Source organism: Anthonomus grandis, chromosome 13, assembly GCF_022605725.1.
Source record: "Anthonomus grandis grandis chromosome 13, icAntGran1.3, whole genome shotgun sequence".
In the NCBI taxonomy this organism is placed as follows: Eukaryota; Metazoa; Arthropoda; class Insecta; order Coleoptera; family Curculionidae; genus Anthonomus; species Anthonomus grandis.
Genome location: NC_065558.1, coordinates 1,495,689 through 1,517,576, shown reverse-complemented (window position 1 = coordinate 1,517,576; position 21,888 = coordinate 1,495,689). Strand labels below are relative to the sequence as shown.

General features: G+C 30.4%; 1 protein-coding gene across 2 annotated transcripts in view; it reads right to left on the bottom strand.

Moving 5' to 3' along the window:
• The window catches only part of LOC126744299 (pleckstrin homology domain-containing family G member 5), a 171,620-nt gene that overhangs the window by 1,591 nt on the left and 148,141 nt on the right, over positions 1 to 21,888 (bottom strand). For both annotated transcript variants that reach the window (XM_050451681.1, XM_050451680.1), the window contains 5 exons: positions 17,799 to 18,026; positions 17,531 to 17,736; positions 17,170 to 17,473; positions 16,895 to 17,117; positions 8,751 to 8,860 (listed from right to left, as the gene is read on the bottom strand). In XM_050451681.1, the coding sequence (XP_050307638.1) occupies positions 8,751 to 8,860; positions 16,895 to 17,117; positions 17,170 to 17,473; positions 17,531 to 17,736; positions 17,799 to 18,026 (1,071 nt within the window). The remainder of the gene's footprint in view (positions 1 to 8,750; positions 8,861 to 16,894; positions 17,118 to 17,169; positions 17,474 to 17,530; positions 17,737 to 17,798; positions 18,027 to 21,888) is intronic.

Here is a 21,888-nt window from a genome sequence, read left to right as displayed (position 1 = left end):
GTCGGTTAGACTGATATCATTAAATAATGTCAAATGCCTTCGTAAAGTCAAAAAAAAAATACCAACAGACTCAAAATTTGCTTGTATTATAGCATCTGCTGTAGTTGATGATCCAGGTCTGGATATTCCAAGTACATTTTCAATAATGAAGTCAAATGCGAGACTGGAATGATGATGACACTATTCTTAAGCAAATAGTCAACCAGGATTTGGCAAATGTTAAAAGGAGAAGTGAAACTGTAATTTATTGTCCTGTAATGTTTCAAAGACAAATAGTTTAAGTGTATTTTACATGTTTACTTATGTATACTACAGTGGCGGCTTGCTAATAAGCGCGCCCTCCAGTAATTTCATTAAAAATTTCTTATTTAATACTAATTTAATTAATTGGAAATTTCAAACTTGTGTGCAGTAATTATTAATTAGTTAAAGAAGTAGTCCATACTTGCAGTGGAGTTAATCTGTCAAAGGGTAACTAAAATAGTTTCGGTCATCCTCCACTAAATTTATTGGAAAACCATCTATCCTACATGTTTCGGACATATAAGATGTCTATCATCAGGGATCTACAATGAGGGTTTTCATCCGAACACATAAAAAGCCACAGTGCTTCTGGCAAGGTCAAAGGTTAAAATTAATTAAGATGCACGAGAAAGTGACTAAACAGGGTCTACGCAAACATTAAAATCACATAATTACCACACTAGGATAATTGTTATGACTTTATTACTTTGACTTAAGTATAAGTAAGTATTATCTAAGTAATTATTAATTATAGTAGATAATCTTATATAATTAATAATTACTGCACACGAGTTTGAAATTTAAAATAAGTAATTTTTAATGAAATTACTGGGACGGGGGCGCGCGCCCTTGCGCGCCTATTAGCAAGCCGCCACTGGTATACTAATATAATTGTTATCATAATATTGGGAGTAAGTGAGTAAAATAAATTGAAAAGTTATTAATAAATGATGTACTAATTAGTGATCAGAGTTATTTTAAATAAATGACGTGGTTATGGGGTTTATTGTTCAAAGACTAAGAAAAACTAGTTTTTTTCAACGTTTCGAGTTGTATTCAAGGGCGAGTTGTTTGTCTTCAGGGCTCTGCAATAGGATAAAATAGGAGACGGTGATTTTTTTGCGGAAAGAGATAAAAAAAAACCATCGACTAAACAATGCGTTAATATGGATAGTTAAATTCAAATATTAAAAAAACACTAAAATATAGTATGGATATAACATTTAAAATAAAAATATAAAAATACATTTAGTATCAGTCGAATATTTATTTTTATTCGACCGATAATAAATATAATTTACATTTTTATTTTAAATATTGACCTTTTCCAGGCAATTCATGGGTACTGTGGCGTTTCCTTCAAGGAATTTTTGGATAAGCTTATCCTGGCATTTGAACTATTCCCTATCAAAGTGTACTCAATTTTCTTAGGAAATTTTGTTAGTTATTAAAAAAAAATTCCAGGCAGTTCAAATTGAATTTTTAGAAAAATTTGACTAAATTTATTGAAAAAATGTCTTGCAGACAATTGAAAAATTTACAGGAAAAAACAGTCGATAAAAATCCCAGTTTGCAAGTATAACTTGTAGAATCTCTACCACATCTCACGTCTCACTTACATCCAAAATTAAGTAAATTTTCTTGAAGACACTTAAAAAAATATTCCAGGCACTCATATAGTTACTCAGACATCTAAAATTGCCTGGAAAAAATTTACGAGTACTCAGAAAATTATTTCAGGGATTCAAGGTAACTCAGATATCTAGCATTGCTTGGAAAAGGTATAAAGATACTTACTACAATATCTGACCAACTTGATGTTAATAGCCTGCTGTACGCAGATGACAAAAAACTATATATTAGAATTGACTCTATTTTGGATTGTGAGCAGCTACAAAATAATTTAAGTCTTTTGAATACATGGTGTAAAAATAATAATCTACCCCTTAATGCGGCTAAATGTAATGTTGTCTCATTTGGCTTAAAGAAAAACTTCATTACTTACAACTATACCATAGATGATGTTATTCTGCCTAGATCAACTGAATTTAGAGATTTAGGGGTGATCTTTGACAGCTCTTTATCTTCAATGTTCTTAGTCTAAAAATCCTGTACTTTTCTTATGTCAGATCAATATTGGAATATGTATCCCAAGTTTGGTCACCATGTTATACAAATCATATTCATGAACTTGAAAATATTTAACGAAAATTTCTCAAATATCTTTGGTACAAGAGTGACGGAGTGTACCCAGAAATTGGTTTCCCACATCAGCGTCTATTGGAAAAATTTTCGTTTGCTTTGCTGGAGGATCGGCGAAAATCCGCTGATTTGCAATTTTTATTTAAGTTGGTAAATAATATTATTGATTCACCAGATCTATTGCAGCAACTAAATTTTCATGTGCCTCGCATATCAGCAAGGAATACATCAACTTTTTACCTATCAAGACCTAGAACCAACATTTGTAAATTTTCTCCTCTGCGCAGAGCATGTAACATACATGACTCTGTTCTGGATCAGTGTGACATCTTTAATTGCAGTTTGTCGGAAATTAAAAGAGTACACTTTTCCTAGATGTTTTACTTTTAATTGACTTTGTCTATATTTCTTTTAATACCATTTGCTTGTAATTATTGATAATATTGTATTCTTTTTAATTTTCTTAAGATACCTATGTTTTGTAATTTATTGTTGTAATTTTCCCACTCATTAATTGGAATTTATTCTGTGGAGTGGTGTAAATAAATAAATAAATAAATAAATAAATAAATAAAAGCTTATTCTAGGCTATTAATATGATTTAGATTCCTTAAATTATTTTTAAAAATTGGTAAAATTATCTCGAATTAATTGGACGTTGTTTAATAGACTATTTAGAGAGTTATTTTAGGCAAATTTCCTATAAAGAATACATTTGATTTTTTGAATAAAGTCTAAGAATACTAAAAGGATTATTCCAGGCACCCAAGACAACTGAGATATTTAGTATTGTAAAAATAATAAAACAGTGTATACAAGGATTTAAAAAACGAACTAAACGCAATGATGCAATTAAAAATTTACAAAAAAATTAACTGTAGGAAAGACTTTAAATGGAGAAAGATACAAGGAAAAAGTAGAAGAAATCAACATTCCCAAAACAACTTTTAATTGCTTGGAAGGTGTTTAAGAGTAATTTGAAGACTATTCCAGTGCTCCAAAGGCAAAAATTGCCTTTAATATTTCAGACATTTAAACTATCGTGCAATAACTCTGAAATACCTTGTCGACGATTTGGTATAAAGCGTCATACAAAAAAGTATACAATAAAAGTAAATTTTTTGAGTTTCTATTGCAACCTACCCCTTATTTAAATCCTCAATTGCTGAGAAAAGTTATGAATGAACACCTTTCTATAGCGATCATTTCGACGCTCGCAAATAAGAAGATCGTATCTCGAAAAAGCCCGTTTTGAGAAAAATAGGTTTAAAGTTTCAGATTTTGTTTATGATTTGTAAAGCAACCACTACGGATTAGGCATTAAAATTTTACAACGGTGTAAATATCTTATTTAGGCACCTTTTCAAAGAATAAAATTTCATACTAGAAAGTAGTCTTAACTCAATTTCGTCAAGAATCGAGTTACGATGTTCTTATTTGCGAGCGTCGATTTATGATTTGTGGAACTGAGAGCCGTAAGTGTATTTATGATAATGAATTAGTTAATAAATATTATTAAAGAGAGTTAATAAATTTGATTTGATGAAAATTGGGCAATCAAAGAAATTTCATAATTCTTCCAGGCAGTTAAGCTATTTCCTTAAAACAGTCGAAATAGGATGAAATTTCGATGATAATTAACAAGTTCTCTCAGGCAGTTGAAAATGGTTTTTCAAGGGAATTTTGTGAAATTTGTTTAGAAATTAAATGTTTCTTCCAGGCAATTGAAGAACTTGCTAGAAAAAATAATCAGGCTTTTTCAGGATAATTTGTAAATCTTCAAGTTTTGTTTATGCATTTGGTGCCTATTGCAATTTCTTAACCTTATCCAGGTAATTCATAAGGATTGGGTGTTTTCTTCAAGGAATTTTAGGCAATTGAAGAATTTGTGTAGCGTATCCAGGCACTAGAAACTATTTCCTATTAAAGTGCACTCAATTTTCTCAGGAAATTTTGGTAGTAATTAAAAAAAAATTTCAGGCAGTTCAAATTGCATTTTCAGAAAAATTTGACTAAATTTACTGAAAAAATTAGTATTTCTTACAGACAATTGAAAAAGTTACTGGAAAAGTTGGAAAAAACAGTCGATAAAAATCCCAGTTTTCAAGGATAGCTGGTGGAATCTCGACCACATCTCACGCCTCACTTACGTCCGAAATTAAGTAAATTTTCTTGAAGACACTTAAAAAATTATTCCAAGCACTCATATAGTTACTCAGACATCTAAAATTGCCTGGAAAAAATTACAAGTACTCAGAAGATTATTCCAGGCATTCAAGGTAACTCAGATATCTAGCATTGCCTGGAAAAGGTATAAGGATACTTAAAAGCTTATTCTAGGCTATTAATATGATTTAGATTCCTTAAATTATTTTTAAAAATTGGTAAAATTATCTCGAATTAATTGGACGTTGTTTAATAGGCTATTTAGAGAGTTATTTTAGGCAAAATTCCTATAAAGAATACATTTGATTTTTTGAATAAAGTCTAAGAATACTAAAAGGATTATTCCAGGCACCCAAGACAACTGAGATATTTAGTATTGCCTTAAAAAAGTGTAAAGGTTTTTCAAGGCACTACTAAATATCCTAAAAGTTTATTTCAGATACTCAATGTGCCCCAAATTCCTGGAATAAAACAATAATTTCCTCAAATTACAAAATTTCCTTAATTCCCTCAATAGCAAAATCCAATTTACTGTAGAAAAAATGTTTTACTCCGATATGTAAAAATAATAAAACAGTGTATACAAGGATTTAAAAAACGAACTAAACGCAATGATGCAATTAAAAAATTCAACCGAGTAAACGACTTGAAAGGGAGAAAGATACAAGGAAAAAGTAGAAGAAATCAACATTCCCAAGGCAACTTTTAATTGCTTGGAAGGTGTTTAAGAGTAATTTGAAGACTATTCCAGTGCTCCAGTGATAAAAATTTAAATATCCAAACCTTCAATGCACATTTCTTAAGAATCCTCACAAAAATATCCTTTTAAGGTTTAATGGTACTGGTTGTAATTTCTCCAAATACTGCCCAACTTACTTACTTTGCAAACTATTAAAGACAAAAAATGGCTTTAATATTTCAGACATTTAAACTATTGTGCAATAACTCTGAAATGCGTTGTCGATTTCGTATACGATACGAAACGATTTGATATAAAGCGTCATACAAAAAAAGTGGGTTAATAAAAGTTAATTTTTTGAATTTCTATTACAACTTACTGTGAGAAAAGTTATGACTAACGCCGTTCTATAGCGATCATTCATGATTTATGGGAGTGAGAGCGCTACCAAAAGGTGAGTTAATAATTGTGAATTGCATGAATAAGTTGATGGGAATTGAAAAGGAATTTCAAGCAATCAAAGAAATTTCACAATTCTTCCAGGCAGTTGAGCTATTTTATTAAAACAATTGAAAAAGTACAAAATTCAATAGATGAAATTTCAATAATAACTAACAAGTTCTTTCAGGCAATTGAAATTGATTTTTCAAGGAAATTTCGTGAAATTTCTTTGGAAATTAAGTGTTTCTTGCAGGCAATTGAAGAACTTGCTGGAAAAAACAATTGAAAATTAACTACGCTTTTTCAGGATAGTTTTGTCCATACAGTTGGTGCCTATTACAATTTCTTGACCTTGTCCAGGCAATCCATGGAAATAGGGTGTTTCCTTCACGGAATTTTAGTCAATTGAAGAATTTGCGTAGCGGATCCAGGCACTTGCACTTTTTGAGGAAATTTCGATAGTAACTAAAAAAAAATGTTTCAGGCAGTTCAAATTGAATTTTCAGAAAAATTTGACTAAATTAACTGAAAAAAATTAATGTTTCTTACAGACAATTGAAAAATTTGATGGAAAAAACAGTTAATAAAAATCTCAGTTTTTGAGGATAACTGGTGGAACCTCTACCACATCTCACGACTCACTTACGTTCAAAATTGACTTCCAAAATTAAGTAGATATTCTTAAAGACACTTTGAAAAATTATTCCAGGCACTCATAGTTACTCAGATATCTAAAATTGCCTGGAAAAAGTCTAAAAGTACTCAGAAGATTATTCCAGGCATTCAAGGTAACTCAGATATTTAGGATTGCCTAGAAAAGGTATAAGAATACCTAAAAGCTTATGATTTAAATTCCTTAAATTATTTTTAAAAATTGGTAAGATTATCTTGAATTGCCTGGACGTTGTTTAAAAGACTATTTAGAGAGGCATAATTCGTATAAAGAATACCTTTAATTCTTTGGATAAAGTCTAAGAATACTAAAAGCATTATTCCAGGCAATCAAGGCAACTGAGATATTTAGGATTGCCTTGAAAAGGTGTAAAAGTACTTAAAAGTTTATTCCAAATACTCAATGTGCCTCAAATTCCTGGAATATAACAAGAATTGCCTTAAATACTTGAACAGGTACTATAACCGAATTACAAGATTATTACAGTAGAATTGCCTAAATAGCAAAATTCAATTCACTGTAGAAAAAATGTTTTAGTTCGATAGATATGTAAAAATAATAAAACAGTGTATACAAGGATTTAAAAAACGAACTAAACACAATGCAGCAATTAAAAAATTACAAAAAAATCAACCGTAGGAAAGACTCGAAAGGGAGAAAGATACAAGGAAAAAGTAGAAAAAAATCAACATTCCCAAGACTACTTTTAATTGCCTGGAAGGTGTTTAAGAGTAATTTGAAGACTATTCCAGTGCTCCAGTGATAAAAATTTAAATATCCAAACCTTCAATGCACATTTCTTAAGAATCCTCACAAAAATATCCTTTTAAGGTTTAATGGTACTGGTTGTAATTTCTCCAAATACTGCCCAACTATTTACTTACTTTGCAAACTATTAAAGACAAAAAATGGCTTTAATATTTCAGACATTTAAACTATCGTGCAATAACTCTAAAATACCTTGTCAAGGATTTGATATAAAGAGTCATACAAAAAAGTGGGTTAATAAAAGTTAATTTTTTGAATTTCTATTGCAACAAACTCTGAAAAAAGTTGATGACTAACACCTTTTTATAGCGATCATTCATGATTTGTGAGAGTGAGAGCGCTACCAAAAGGTGAGTTAATAATTGTGAATTGCATAAATAAGTTGATGGGAATTGAAAAGGAATTTCAAGCAATCAAATAATTTTTTTTTTACTTCTTCCAGGCAGATGAGCTATTTTCTTAAAACAGTCGAAAAAGTACAAAATTCAATCGATGAAATTTCGATAATAATTAACAAGTTCTCTCAGACATTTAAAATTGATTTTTCAAGCAAATTTCGTGAAATTTCTTTGGAAATCAAGTGTTTCTTCCAGGCAATTGAAGAACTTGCTGGAAAAAAACAATTGAAATATAACCACGCTTTTTCAGGATAGTTTTGTCCATACAGTTGGTGCCTATTACAATTTCTTGACCTTGTCCAGGCAATTCATGGAGATTGGGTGTTTCCTTCAAGGAATTTTAGTCAATTGAAGAATTTGCGTAGCGTATCCAGGCACTAGAAACTATTTCCTATTAAAGTTCACTCAATTTTCTCAGGAAATTTTGGTAGTAATTAAAAAAAATTTCCAGGCAGTTCAAATTGAATTTTCAGAAAAATTTGATAAATTTACTGAAAAAATTACTATTTCTTACAAAGAATTGAAAAATTTGCTGAAAAAAAAACAGTTAATAAAAATTCCAGTTTTCAAGGAAACTGATAGAATCTCTACCACATCTCACGCCTCACTTACGTTTACAATTGCCTTCCAAAATTGAGTAAAATTTCTTGAAGACACTCCTTCCAGGCAGTCATAATTACTCAGATATCTAAAATTGCCTGGAAAAAGTCTAAGAGTACTCAGAAGATTATTTCAGGCATTCAAGGTAACTCAGAACATTGCTTGGAAAAACTATCAATTTGATTTAGATTCTTAAATGAATAAAATTCTTAAATTATTTCCAAAATTTGGTAAATTTATCTCGAATTGCCTGGACGTTGTTTAAAAGACTTAAAGAGTTATTTTAGGCAAAATTCGTAAAGAATACCTTAGATTCTTTGGAAAAAGTCTAAAAATACTGAAAGGATGTACAGGTCCTTAAGAGTTTATTCCAGATACTCATTGTGCCTCAAATTCCTGGAATAAAACAATAATTTCCTCAATATTCTACAGTTTCCTAAATTCCCTAAATAGCAAAATCCAATTCACTGCAAAAAAAATGTCTTACTCCGATAGATATGTAGTAATAATAAAACAGTGTAAAAGGAATTAAAAAAAACCAATCACAATGCTGCAAATAAAAATTACAAAAAAATCAACCGTGGGAAAGACTCGAAAGTGAGAAAGATACAATGAAAAAGTAGAAGAAAGCAACAATGTTCCAAGGTTCCATTATCTGGAATACGTTTAAGGGTTTTCTTGAAAAATTATTCCAGGCACTTTAAGTGACCCCAAGTTCCTCTAAAGGCCTCACAGAAAATTGTTTTAAGTGGGATGTTCCCGATTTATTATGCAATAATTATTAGTGTGATTTACTTACATTAATATCATCGACCAATCCAGCCGTATTGTATCGATTGGTCCTCTTCATCGCCTGTCGGTGCTGGCCTCTGTTAAAAGAATCCGATGCTTCATGTGAAGAAACAACTCCTGAGAAACAAATTATACCTTTATTACATAAACCATGTCATTACAATTATAGTTCTTCTTCTACATCAATTCATAGATGCGTGGTGTAATGTGTTTGTGCGTGTATAGTTGGTTGGTAAGTACCTACGCTAGAAGCACGTTTATTCTATATGGGGTTAATTCATTCCCTAAACTTGTGGGGGAGAAAAAGCAAAAAAGGGGGGGGCGAGCAATATACTTTCTACGTCTTAGAAAAAAATTAAAGAGTTCATTGAAAAATAATTGGATTTTTTCTTGCAAAACGGCAATAATTAAATTGTTTAATTCCTTTCAGGGTAATAACAAAAATATTATAAATAATAAAAAAAAATTAACAAGATATATTTTATTTTTATTATATTTTTATTTTTAAGAATAAGAAACGCAAAGAAATAAACAAATAAAAAACAAACAACAAGAGAATCAGACGGCACTATTCCAAGTGCCATCTATATCTCATTCGACGAAATATATTGCAATATGCCTGGAATATGCCAAATATTGTATATGCAAAAGCAATATTCCTAGCATATATTTAACAGAAATCTGGAGAATATGCATTTTTCATATCTGTCAAATATTCAATTTTTTTAGATAAATTATATTTTATTATTAGACAGTATTAGTAAATATACAGAGTGTTTTAAAAATAAAGTTTTAATTGTCAAGTAAGTTTAAAAAAAAAAAATTTTTACTCTTTATTTAATTCTATATCAAAACTGTATAATACATTATACATTAAATATTGATGGTTTTCGAGATAAGTTACTAAAAAAATACCTATGTAAATAAAATAGCTTATCACCTATTTAAGGCACTTCTAACCTTAAAAGGTAATTCATTAAATTTTATTATTATATCAAAATGTAAATTATTTATTTCACAAATTATATCAAATTTCCTTGACTAAAGATTTGGAAAGTACTGGATCGGAGATAGAGGTCCTGTCAAGTGACCTGACCTAACAACGCTAGATTTTTTTTTTGTGGGGATATTTAAAGGGACAAGTTTACACTAAAGAATTTAGAAATTTCGGAAGAAGTAATATCAGAAACGGCTGTACCACTAAGCTAATAACAAAATACGAACTTAGGTCACCAAACAAATTATAATAAGTTTTTTTAAATTATTTTAATTTTATGATCGTTTTTAATTGTTTTAATACTAGATTGTACAACATTAAGTAATATCATCATAATAAGCAATTATCTCAAAAACCATCAATATTTGACTTTTTTGAACACCTGAATCTGAAATAATTACCTTACTTACAATAGTACAATTTCAAGTTATTTGGACTTGTAATTGGAATTATTACTACATTAATTTTTTAATGATAATACTTTTTTAAATGTCTGCAAGTAAATCCTAAATTTAAAGTGGGTACTGAAAATCAATTAAAGATGTATTTGCCATATATTTACCTAAAGCATCAGAGCTCTTCTCTGAGTAAGTAGAAGAGAAAAGTAGTAAGTAAAGAAGAGTAAGTAGCGATATCATTAACTCTCATTAATCTTCATTATGACATTATCTATTATTTTGATTTAAATATATATTTTTTTTTAGTTTTTACTTGCGTAATATAAAGCTGATAAAGCGACAAATCAATAGTTTAAATATTTGAAATATATCTATATAAATAATTTATAAGTTTAGTACACCAAATCTTTTAATTTTAATATCAAATTAAATTAAATTAAAGCATTAGTTTTGATATTCTTTTGGAAAGAAACAATAAAAGATGGTGTTTGTTACACAGTAGTTTGTGTACTTTATGTACAAATGTTCTCAATTTAAACTAATTAATATTTAACTAAGTCTGGTGCTCTCCGTGCTATTTTCTTATTTTTATTACAAAAAAATGTTGACTTGAATTTATCTTAAAAAAAAGGTCTGCATAAATTAAAAAAAAAATAAGAAGGAAGTATGTCAATGGGTTATAATAGTCAAGGGTGCTATTTTGACAACTTTGAATTCGGAAAATATTTGAGTTGAAAAAATACAGTTTGGAATAACTTAAAGAGATTGCAGTGGAACTATACATTTGTCAAATCTTCAATTAAAGGTCATTGAGTAGTACATCAGAAAATTTTTCTTATGTAAATGAATACTACTCAAAAAAACCCTTTAATTTAAGTTATGACAAAAAAGGGTGGTTCCTTGACAAAAATATGATAGTTCTAGCTTTCTCAACCTCTCTTATATTTTGCACATGTTATTCACATTGATACTTTTCAAAGTGACCCCCTGTATAAATGCCTAGTATATATTGTAGAAAATAAAAAGATATTCCTGGCACATACGAATATGCCAATTCGATATTCTGGGCATATGCATGCAATTTGTTTGTGCTGTCTGGGCTATACCCAAGCATCGACTTGCTAAGCTAGCAGGGGGGTACAAGTGTATACTGCTGCAAAGCTAAAAATAAGTGTTTAAATTAAGAAAAAAGTATATAAAAGCTACATAAGGCAAAACTCCATTATAAATATATATTAAAAAAAATAAAACATCTATGAGGCGTTTAAGAAAAGACTCACGGGACACTGAAATGTTTACGTTGGCTCTTCTTCTATAGTGAGTTGGGTGAGGGTGGTGGGAGAAAAGGGACATAAATATAGACAACAATTATTTTACAAAACAAAAACAAAATGTAATCTGCTCCTAAATAGAATCTTAAAAAAAAAAGGAGGCGGTTTTAAAAACAATTTTAAACAAGTCGAGTATACCATATGACAGTTTAAGTTCATAAACGCCCGGACTATCATCTATGCGTAGTTTGAGCATCTGATAAGACGGAAGGCAAGATCCAGGGATTGCCACTTAAAAATGCTTCTTATGATAGTGCGGGCGTCAATATAAATAAATGCTCTTAAAAAAATGGTTTTTCTATAATACGCCTCGACCATTATAGCAAATAAAGACAAACTTATCACTGGGAGGGATAAAGATACAGCAACATATTTTATAGTCCAGGGGTCTGTGATATGAAAAAACGTGTTTTCAGCTTATTTTTCTAATTTAATATTATATTGTGGTCATTAAAGTACAAGTGATAATTTTCAATTCATAAATAAAATAATTTATTCACAATACGCCTGGACTATTAAAGTAAACAAAGGCAACCTTATCACAAAATGCCTTGACATTGGGAGGGAGAAAGATACAGCAACATATTTTATAGTCCAGGGGTCTGAGACATAAAAAAACGTGTTTTTCAGCTTATTTTGTCAATTTAGTAAAAGTGTGGTCGTAAAAGTCCAAATGGTCATTTTCAATTGATAAATAAAATAATTTATTCGCAATACGCCTAGACTATTAAAGTAAACAAAGACAACCTTATCACAGAATGCTTTGATATTAAAAGGGAGAAAGATACAGCAACATATTTTATAGTCCAGGGGTCTGTGACATAAAAAAGCGTGTTTTTCGGCTTATTTTTCTAATTTAATATTATATTGTGCTCATAAAAGTCCAATGATCATTTTCCATTGATAAATAAAATAAATTATTCACAATATGTCTGGAGTATTAAAGTAAACAAGGACAACCTTATCACAGAATGCCTTGACATTGGGCGCGAGAAAGACACAGCAACATATTTTATAGTCCAGGGGTCTGTGATATGAAAAAACGTGTTTTTCAGCTTATTTTTCTAATTTAATATTATATTGTGCTCATAAAAGTCCAAGTGATCATTTTCAATTAATAAATAAAATAATTTATTCACAATACGCCTAGACTATTAAAGTAAACAAAGATAACCTTATCACAGAATGCCTTGACATTGGAAGGGAGAAAGATACAGCAACATATTTTATAGTCCAGGGGTCTGTGATATGAAAAAAACGTGTTTTCAGCTTATTTTTCTAATTTAATATTATATTGTGGTCATAAAAGTCCAAATGATTATTTTCAATTAATAAATGAAATAAATTATTCAGTTTCCAGAGATATTGTCTCAAATATTATCCAATTTGCGGTTTTTTCAGCAGCATTCAACGCGACATCCTGTATAGCAATCTGATAAACCGTATGTGGGGCACATTAAATCTTCCTTAATAAAATATTTCAGGCGCATTTAAAGCGGTTGTTAAACCGGTTATAAATTTCAACTTCGTGCCAGTTACTCGGGTGGTAAATTTACGGTTGAGCCTCGTAATTGTCACTGTGAGGCCTCCATTTTATTTTTTTCTTGGGGTAGGGAGTACAAGAAACGGTTTTGCGGGTTATATTTTATTCATGGGCTTTTTTTCACTTAAGCACTGTTTACCTTTTCACCTATATGAAGCGAGAGGAAAATGGAATTATTTAGCTCGTTGTGGAACGATTTTTCAAGGATAATTTTTGACTTTAAAGTGCAGAGAGGGAACATTATTTTCCAATGTAGGCATATGTAATGAATTGCTGAGAAATAGAGAATTTTTGCATTTCCTTTAGTACAGGGTGCTTTCCAGGTGAACAACTATGTTCTTGTTATATTGCAATTATTTGTATACATTACATTCCAGACATAGAATATATGAATTTGGAAAAATCTTCATTTTTTTTTGTTTTTTTTTGGCCTTGTGCTTCGCACATGTAGCCACATCTTCTAATATAGGAACTCATTCATAATATAACAGGTTGCTAATATAGTATTTAAAAAAAATTATACTATTGGGTAGTATGACATTGTTTGTATTTTTTCTTTATAATATAGTTTCGATTTGTGACAAAAGTATAGCAAACGTTTAAATAGTCACGGATTTCAAGAAATTGATGATTCCGAATTTAATAAAATATGTCATAGGTCATATTTTATTCCTAGAATACCCCTGATATTAGAGCAAACTATTCATTGACGAACATTTATAATAATGAATTTGACAAGTAAATTATTTACTGAAAGAAAATGATTTTGTATGAATATGTTATACAAGTTGACGATGAGCGTGAATTCTGCAATAAAATATTTTCCACAGAAGAACTAAAAGAGGTGCCTGGAAGGAGACACATAATTTAGTCCAGGCGTTTTAGTAATTTTTCATAAACATCCTGCTAAGCTAAAATATAATAACAAGTGTACTTTAACACCTTGGAATCATAAAATGCCAATTTTCTTAGCCATACGCCTTAAGGTTTTGATTATTTAAATTTATTATAATTATATATATGTATAATAATAAATATTTAATACAAAAACAGCGTTTACAAAAAATCCAGTAATTTTATGATAAATATTTTTACATACGATCAAAAACTCTAGTAATTTTACCTTAATCTATCGTTTCTTTCATTCCACGTAATTTGGTTTTGTGTTCCAGGAATTTCAATTAGTTTTTATATTTTCCAGAATCATGGTCTAATTTTTTCATAAATTTTGGATACTCTTAAGCCTTCTTGCAACAATTTTTAGTATTCCAGATATATTAGAGTGAGTTATAGTCCAGATAGATAGAGTGATTATTTACGTTTTTTAGGAGAATTCGATTCCCTAATGAACAAAAATTTTTTTTAATGAATTTTTAATATTTTCCCAGCCTCAAGAGTCATTTTCTTAAGTCTTCCAAGAATTTGGGATCAATTTTTCTCTTCCAGAAAATTAAAATATCCTTTAATCAGGCTCTTAGGGCTATATTTTATATTTTCCAGGCATTTTAAATGATTTCGTAAGTATTTCAGGCATTTTTAGTTCAACTACAAGCCTTTCTAATAATTTTTCAGGCTTTTTGAGACATTTTTACTTCTTCCAGAAATTTTACATCGTTTTTCGCTTTATTCCAGGCAATTGACGTAATTTTGTCTATCATCCAAGATTTTCAACAACATTTTCCTGGCTCCTGTAATTATTTTCTTATGACTTTCAGGAATTTGGAATTCATTTTTCCATTCCAGAAATTTCAAATAATTTTTTTAATCTTCTTGAGTAATTTTGTACCTTTTCATTGTAGTAAAAACATGTTCTTCACGTGATTTACGTGACTGACATTTCTGAGAGTTTGGCCATAAAAGCATCTTATTTTAGTAGAAATCTAAGATACGTTAAGATAGATATTGCATATTTAGCATATAGTGCTTTCATTACAGAACAAACCACCCTTACAATTAATTACTGCTTAATAAAAAAAAAAAACAGATCAATTTAAATATACTCAGGGATGTTTAATCTTATATTTCATAATGTTTTGTCAATTACCTGCTTGTATGTAATTTTATGTTAAAGTTCAATTAACATTCTTAGCACCTTTAAGGCAGTTAAAATTAGTTTATTGCTAATTGAAGTTTGTGAAATGACAATTTTTCTATTCCAGAAAATTCAGTAATTCTTTTATCAGGTTCTTAGGGCTATATTATATATTTTCCAGGCATTTTAAATGATTTCGTCCTGGCTCCTGTAAATATTTTCTTTTGACTTTCAGGAATTTGGGAGTGCTTTCATTTCGGAACAAACCGCCCTTAAAATTAATTACTTCTTAAAAAACAAAAAAAAAAAACAAAACCTACATCAATATACTCGATATATATCGCTTGATATACTATGTTTTGTCATCTCCTTGTATCTATTTTTATGTTGAAGTTTAATTAACATTTTCAGCTCCTTTAAGGCAGTTAAAATAGTTTATTGGTAATTGAAGTTATTTATGAGTTCTTCGAAAAAGTTGAAGGTGCTTTCAAAATATTTTTTTTATTTGACATTGTTACTGGACATATTCCTAAGTAATTAAGAAATTTGATTGTTGTTTCTCTTATGCAGTTAGTAATTTATTTCTTTCTTCCAGGCTGTTACTACCTGAAATTCTTACTCCGTCTCTCCTCCAGGTATTTATTTGGATTCTTTACGATAACTTTTCGTTAGTATATAATTTAAGTAATTAATTAATTCTCCTAGGCATTCCCAGAAGGTTTCTATTAGACGGTTATTTTTGGTTTATTTCAAGCAGTTGATGTCCGAGTCAATTTTTGTATATCTTCCAGGCAGTTACAAGTCATTTCTCAATCAAGCTCATTTTATGTTTACCTAATTAAGAAAATTTACATTTCTTTAAATAGATAAACATTAAAAGGCCTTATAATAAAGGAAAATATAGATAGGCATTCCAAGACAATTAAGAGTGGACTTTTGACTCATTTTTTGACCTGAAAACTCTTCTCAGACCCAAGAAACTTGGACGATCGCAATAAAAGGTTGTCTCTTATCTGTAGACAGTCTAATTATACAAGAAAATTAACATTCCAAGCCAATTTAGGTCGTAATAAAGGAATGAGATGAGGTAGAAACCCAGAAAGTGGACTTTTGACTCATTTTTTTGACCTGAAAACTCTTCTCAGACCCAAGAAACTTAAACGATCGTAATAAAATGTTGTCCCTCGCCTATAGACAGTCTAATTACATAGGAAAATTAATAATCCAAGACAATTAAGAGCATAATGTAGGAATGAGATGCGGTAGAAACCCAAAATGTGGACTTTTGACCCATTTTTTGGCATGAAAACAGGCATTTAACTAGGCAGGCAGTTTCAAGTCATTTCTCAATCAAGCTCATTTTATGTTTACTTAATTAAAAAAATTTACATTTCTTTAAATAGATAAACATTAAAAGGCCTTATAATAAAGTTAAATATAGATAGTAACGCAAAATAAATAAAAATTGCAATACTGAAAGAATTGTTTAAAAATTCTTGATCCCAATCGACTTATTTAATATCGAATATAGAATATAAAGGAAAAACCAAGAAAAATTGACCTAAGGCACAAAAATTAGATTAGGAATAATAGATTCAACGAATAATTCCTAACCTTGAAAGAAAATTAGCAAAATAAAGGACAAAAAAACCCGATCAAGTAAGGAGCAAAAAAATAAAATTAAGGAAGAAAACCGGGAAACGTTAACAAAATATCATAAGCCCCCAATAAATCCATTAATAATGAACGTAAAGAAACGCTTTTTATAAGGCCTAAATAGTGACCGATTTTATTAATCTTAGGAGCAGGTTACACCATGAATAACCGAACCAAAATGAAAAACTGCTTACCAGCAATGACGGGCACGTCAAAATCGAAACTCGGTGGATTCTGTCCAGTGACGCTGGACGCCGAGTTCACTTGCCTGGTTTTTATCAGGGGCGGATTTTTGCTGCTTTGCGATATGGCCAGGCTGCGTCTCAGGTTGCCCCTGGTCGGACTGGGGGGTGGATAAGAGATGCCCCTGTGGGTCGGACTCAACAATTGACTGCCGCTGTTTTTACTTGACGGAACCTGAGAGGACCTTAATTAGTTTAATAAGTCTATTATTTCAAAAGTGACTTACCGATAAAGTGTTTTGGTGCAAATCTAACCTTAACCCGCCACCGACGTTGGGTGAGCCCAACGTCAAATTGGGTAAACTCTGTCCTAAACTACTGACAGGCTGAACGGATAAGGTGTTGGGAGTTTTATGGAACAGTCGGTTTTTTAAACTTTTTTGACTGGGGCTCTTCGAATCCGAGGGCAACGGGGTCACTCCCTCATCGCTCGATATCGACCCCGTTCGGTTCTCGTTTTCAATCGAAATTCCACGCGATTGATCTTTGGCGGAGCCCAACGATGACTGATCGTTCATTTCCACCGAACCACTTAGAAAGTACAAACTGTTAAAAAGGGCAAAAAGCTAATTAACTAAGACAACTCACCTGTGGCTGTGAGCTAAGCTCGACACCCTGCTGGCCCTAGAAGAGGTGGCCAGCGGTGACCTGGGAGCCAACTGTAAACTGTGATAATCACTCTCCAAGTTACCATCAAAACTGTAGTCGGCATCCAGACTTTCGTCTCCCATGGAGTTCATTTGTTTCGCTTGGGAGTAGAGGTGCTGCGCTTTCGCTATGCCATCCTTCCAGCCCTAAAGGTAATTCTTCTGTAAAACTACAGTACAGTAGACTCTTTATGGTGTATCGGATGTACCTTAATTTTTTTCGCGTCACTGCTCAGCAATATGAACGCCGCTATAGCCATATCGAATTCGTTCCGATACACTACGGCTAAACTGGGGGTTTCTCTGTTTAGCTCTTGAACCACCAGTCGGTCTACTAAGTAAGGTTGTCGGATCACCCGCATGGTGGCGCCACCTTTTTTCGTAGACGGTTTGCAGATCAGTAGCATGTCGGTGAGGAGGAAACAGTGGACTTCGATCTGGAAATATATGTGAAAAGTGAGGAGGCAGTTTAAAATCATTGACATCAAGACTTGAAAATAAAGTCTGCTAATTTATAAAATATCCTGAAAAAGAAATTTTCCGCTATACTATCGACTTAAAGTTGCGAGCTGACTCAGCACTAAAATATATATACATATATATATATATCGCGTTATTTAGGAAATCTGCGAAAAGTGTCTGCTCGCGTGAGAAACGCAGACTCGACAAAAAAAGGGCTGAAGGGTTGGTTTTTTTTCCTTTATTTGTTGGGGTGGGAGAATCCATTTTGCACGGCCGACTACCTAGGGATTTAACTTAAACTCTCGCTATATAGTTTTAGACGGTTCCCAGCGGATCTTTCGGTAAGTGTTAAAGGGCAAAGGGACAAACACCTGAACAGCTTGAATTTTTATTGTTATAAGAAATATAATAGCAAAAGAGACAAAAACAATTTAAAAAAAGAACAAAGATGTGTATGGACTTTTCAGAATTTGACAAATATTTTTTTCATTTACAAATTTTCAAAATGTAATCAATTTTTTAAATTATGGACGTTTTGTCAAATTTTTAGAAAAAAAACTATTTTTCCAAACGTCCGTAAGTGGTGTTACTCCTTCTAACGAAAGTAGGTTATAATAACCAAAGTTCAAGAGCGAGTGATTATTTAACAGAATCTTTTTTTTTTCTTTAATAATATTAAGAGGTAAGACGTTATGACCATTTGAATTTAGCTTAATGTCAGTAAGGCTTTGCTGCGTCAGGCTCAAGGTTTTTACTTAATAACTTTAGATCTACCCAAGCTAGAGTCATGAAATAAACTTTATTTAATTAAGAGTCATTAGGCCTAAAATATTACTTTACTTTAGCATTTGAGGTCGAAAATCAATCTTATACAACTTACCTCTAATACATCATAAAACTTATCAAGAAAATACTGGGTGGATGAATGTATCATAATTTTAGTTAACTTTAAAAATGTATTGTATTTTATAAGTAGTTTTAAATTTAAATTTTTTTTTTATTCCCATTTTTTTTTCTGAATTTTATATAAGTTTTTGAAAGAAACGCTTAAATAGGTGTTTAATCAAACTGTGAGGAATTTGTGAACAAATTTTCAAAATTGTATGTGATAATTTTTTTGACTTTTGGCCAATTTCTCAAATTTTAAAAAGAGAATTTTTTTTTCTCAAAATTTTGCACCTATTTTGAAAAACTCGTAAATAGATGTAAAAATTTAATTTTTTTTTTAAATAATTGTTTTTTTCAAAGTTTTGTACACAGCTTTAAAAACTTTTAAATATATATTTAACCGAATTTTTCAGTGAATACGTGTACAAATGTTCAAAATTGTATCTAATCAATTTTGTGACATGGATAATTTCTTAATTTTTAGAAATTTTTTAAATTTTTTTTTAAATATTTTTTTTTTAAATCTTCTACAAATTTTAAAAAACGCTGAAATAAGTGTCTGCATTAATAATTCAGACTTCAGAGAATATGTGTAGAAATTTTAAAAATTATATCTGATCAATTTTTTTAATAATAACAAAAATAATAACCTTTATTTAATTAACATCAATGCTACATCAATAATACAATAAAAGAAAGAAGAAAAATATTTAACGTGTACGTTCCAAATCGTATTAGGCAAAAAAAATTAAAAATGACAAACAGTTACGATAAATTTAAATTAAAAAATTAATAAATATAAATAATAATGGAAAATGTTTTAATTTTTAAGAAAAAAATTTCTTTTTTTCAAAATCCAATAGAAAGTTTGAAAAACGCTTAAATAGAAAAAAATTAACCAAATTATTCAGAGAATATGGGAAGAAATTTTCGAAATTCTATATGATCAATAATTAAATTATGAATATTTTGTCACATTTTTAGGAAAAAATTTTACTAGGTTAAACTGTTTGGCCGCTAGGGGCGTTTCTTGAATTTGGTCGATTTCGGTAATTAGCCATAACTTTTTTGCTATTAAAGATAATTGACTTCTGAAAACACTTTCTCGAAGTACTTTTTAATGATAAATATTTTTATGTTATATATTTTTATACAGGGTGTTTCATAAAGTTGATATTCCAAAAAAAAATTTTTCTTATAGAACATATATTATTTTTTTATAAATTCTTAAAGCCCTTGAAATCCTCTTTTCAAAAATATATAACACCATATATCTCATTTTACCTGTTTCCGATATTACATTGTCGTTTTTCCATTTTCCAAGTCTTTTAATTTTTATAGAAGTAGGCTTTGGTAAAAAACAGCACATGTCATATGTGACAGCCAGATAGAAAATTATTTATTTCTTCTGTCAGTAACATATTTGAATTTGCTGTATTTGGTGCTCAAATACTTAGAGAATTTAAAAAAAAATTTATGAAAATTACGAAAAAGTTGACATGTTAAAGTGCTATTTTCTGTCTAATGAAAATTCCGAGGCAGTCAGTGAATTATATTTAAATACCCTTCCTAAACGTCGTCAACCAGATAAAAGAATATTTCCAGTGTTAAAATTAAATCTTGTGAAGCACGGAACCTTTAAAAAGCCAAGGACCTGTTGATGTTGAAGCTGAAATTCAGGAACTTAATATAATAGGTGAGGTTTTAGATCATCCTAACAAGTTTCATCGAGCAGTAGCAGAGGAAATAGGTGTTGAGAAAACCAGAGTTTTAAAAACGCTTAAAAAGCACAAATTTAAACCCTACAGGGTTAGGAAAGTTCGTCACCTTTAGGATGGCGACTTTCAGAGAAGAATTGCATTTTGTGATTGGTATGTCAATAAGTGCAGATTGGACGAGAACTTCCATAATAACATTATTTGGACAGATGAAAGCCGAATAGACAATTCAGGAATACATAATAGTTATAATTCCTATTACTGGACTACAGAAAACCCACATGTTGTAGTATGCGCGAACAGACAGGGACGGCTGAGCTTCAATATTTGGGTTGGAATTTGTCGAGGTAGATTTTTGGGTCCTCATTTTTTTAATGAAATTTTAACTGCCCAAGATTATGTAAATATTTTACAAACATATGTTGCACCATAAGCGAGAGTTCGAAACACGTATTATCAGCAAAAGGGCTGTCCTTCGCACAACGCACGAATTACGTCTGATTTTTTAAATCAGGAATTTCGGGATCATTGGATTGGTACTAGGGGACCTATATTGTGACCTGCTAGGTCTTGCGACCTAATGCCGTTAGATTTTTTTTTATAGGGGAGATTGAAGGATTTAGTTTTTAAAGGAAGAACTATCGAAACACGGGAAGAGTTGCAAGTAGCCACTAGGCAAGCTTTTCGTGCTATTAGACCTCTTGAGCTTATAAACGCTTGTAAATCAGTTAGAAAAAGGTGTTTATTATGTATTCGAGAAGGAGGTGGTCAGTTCGAACACCTACTTTGAGAAAAATGGTTCTAGTTTGCAATGTTAGTTTATAATTCTTATTAAACTCTGTAAATATGCCTGCAAATTATTGTTAATTGCTTTATAATATGTCGAAAAATATTAAGTTTATAATCTAAGTGAGGTAAATTTTTCTATAGCCTACTTCTATAAAAATTAAAAGACTTGGAAAATGGAAGAATGACAATGTAATATCGGAAATATCGGAAACAGCTAAAATAAGATATATGGTGTTATATATTTTTAAAAAGAGGATTTCAAGGGCTTTAAGAATTTATAAAAAAAATAATTGTGTTCCATTAGAAAAAAAAATGTTTTGGAATATCAACTTTATGAAACACCCTGTATAAAAATATTTATCATTAAAAAGTACTTTGTGAAAGTGTTTTCAGAAGTCAATTATCTTTAATAACAAAAAAGTTATGGCTAATTACCGAAATG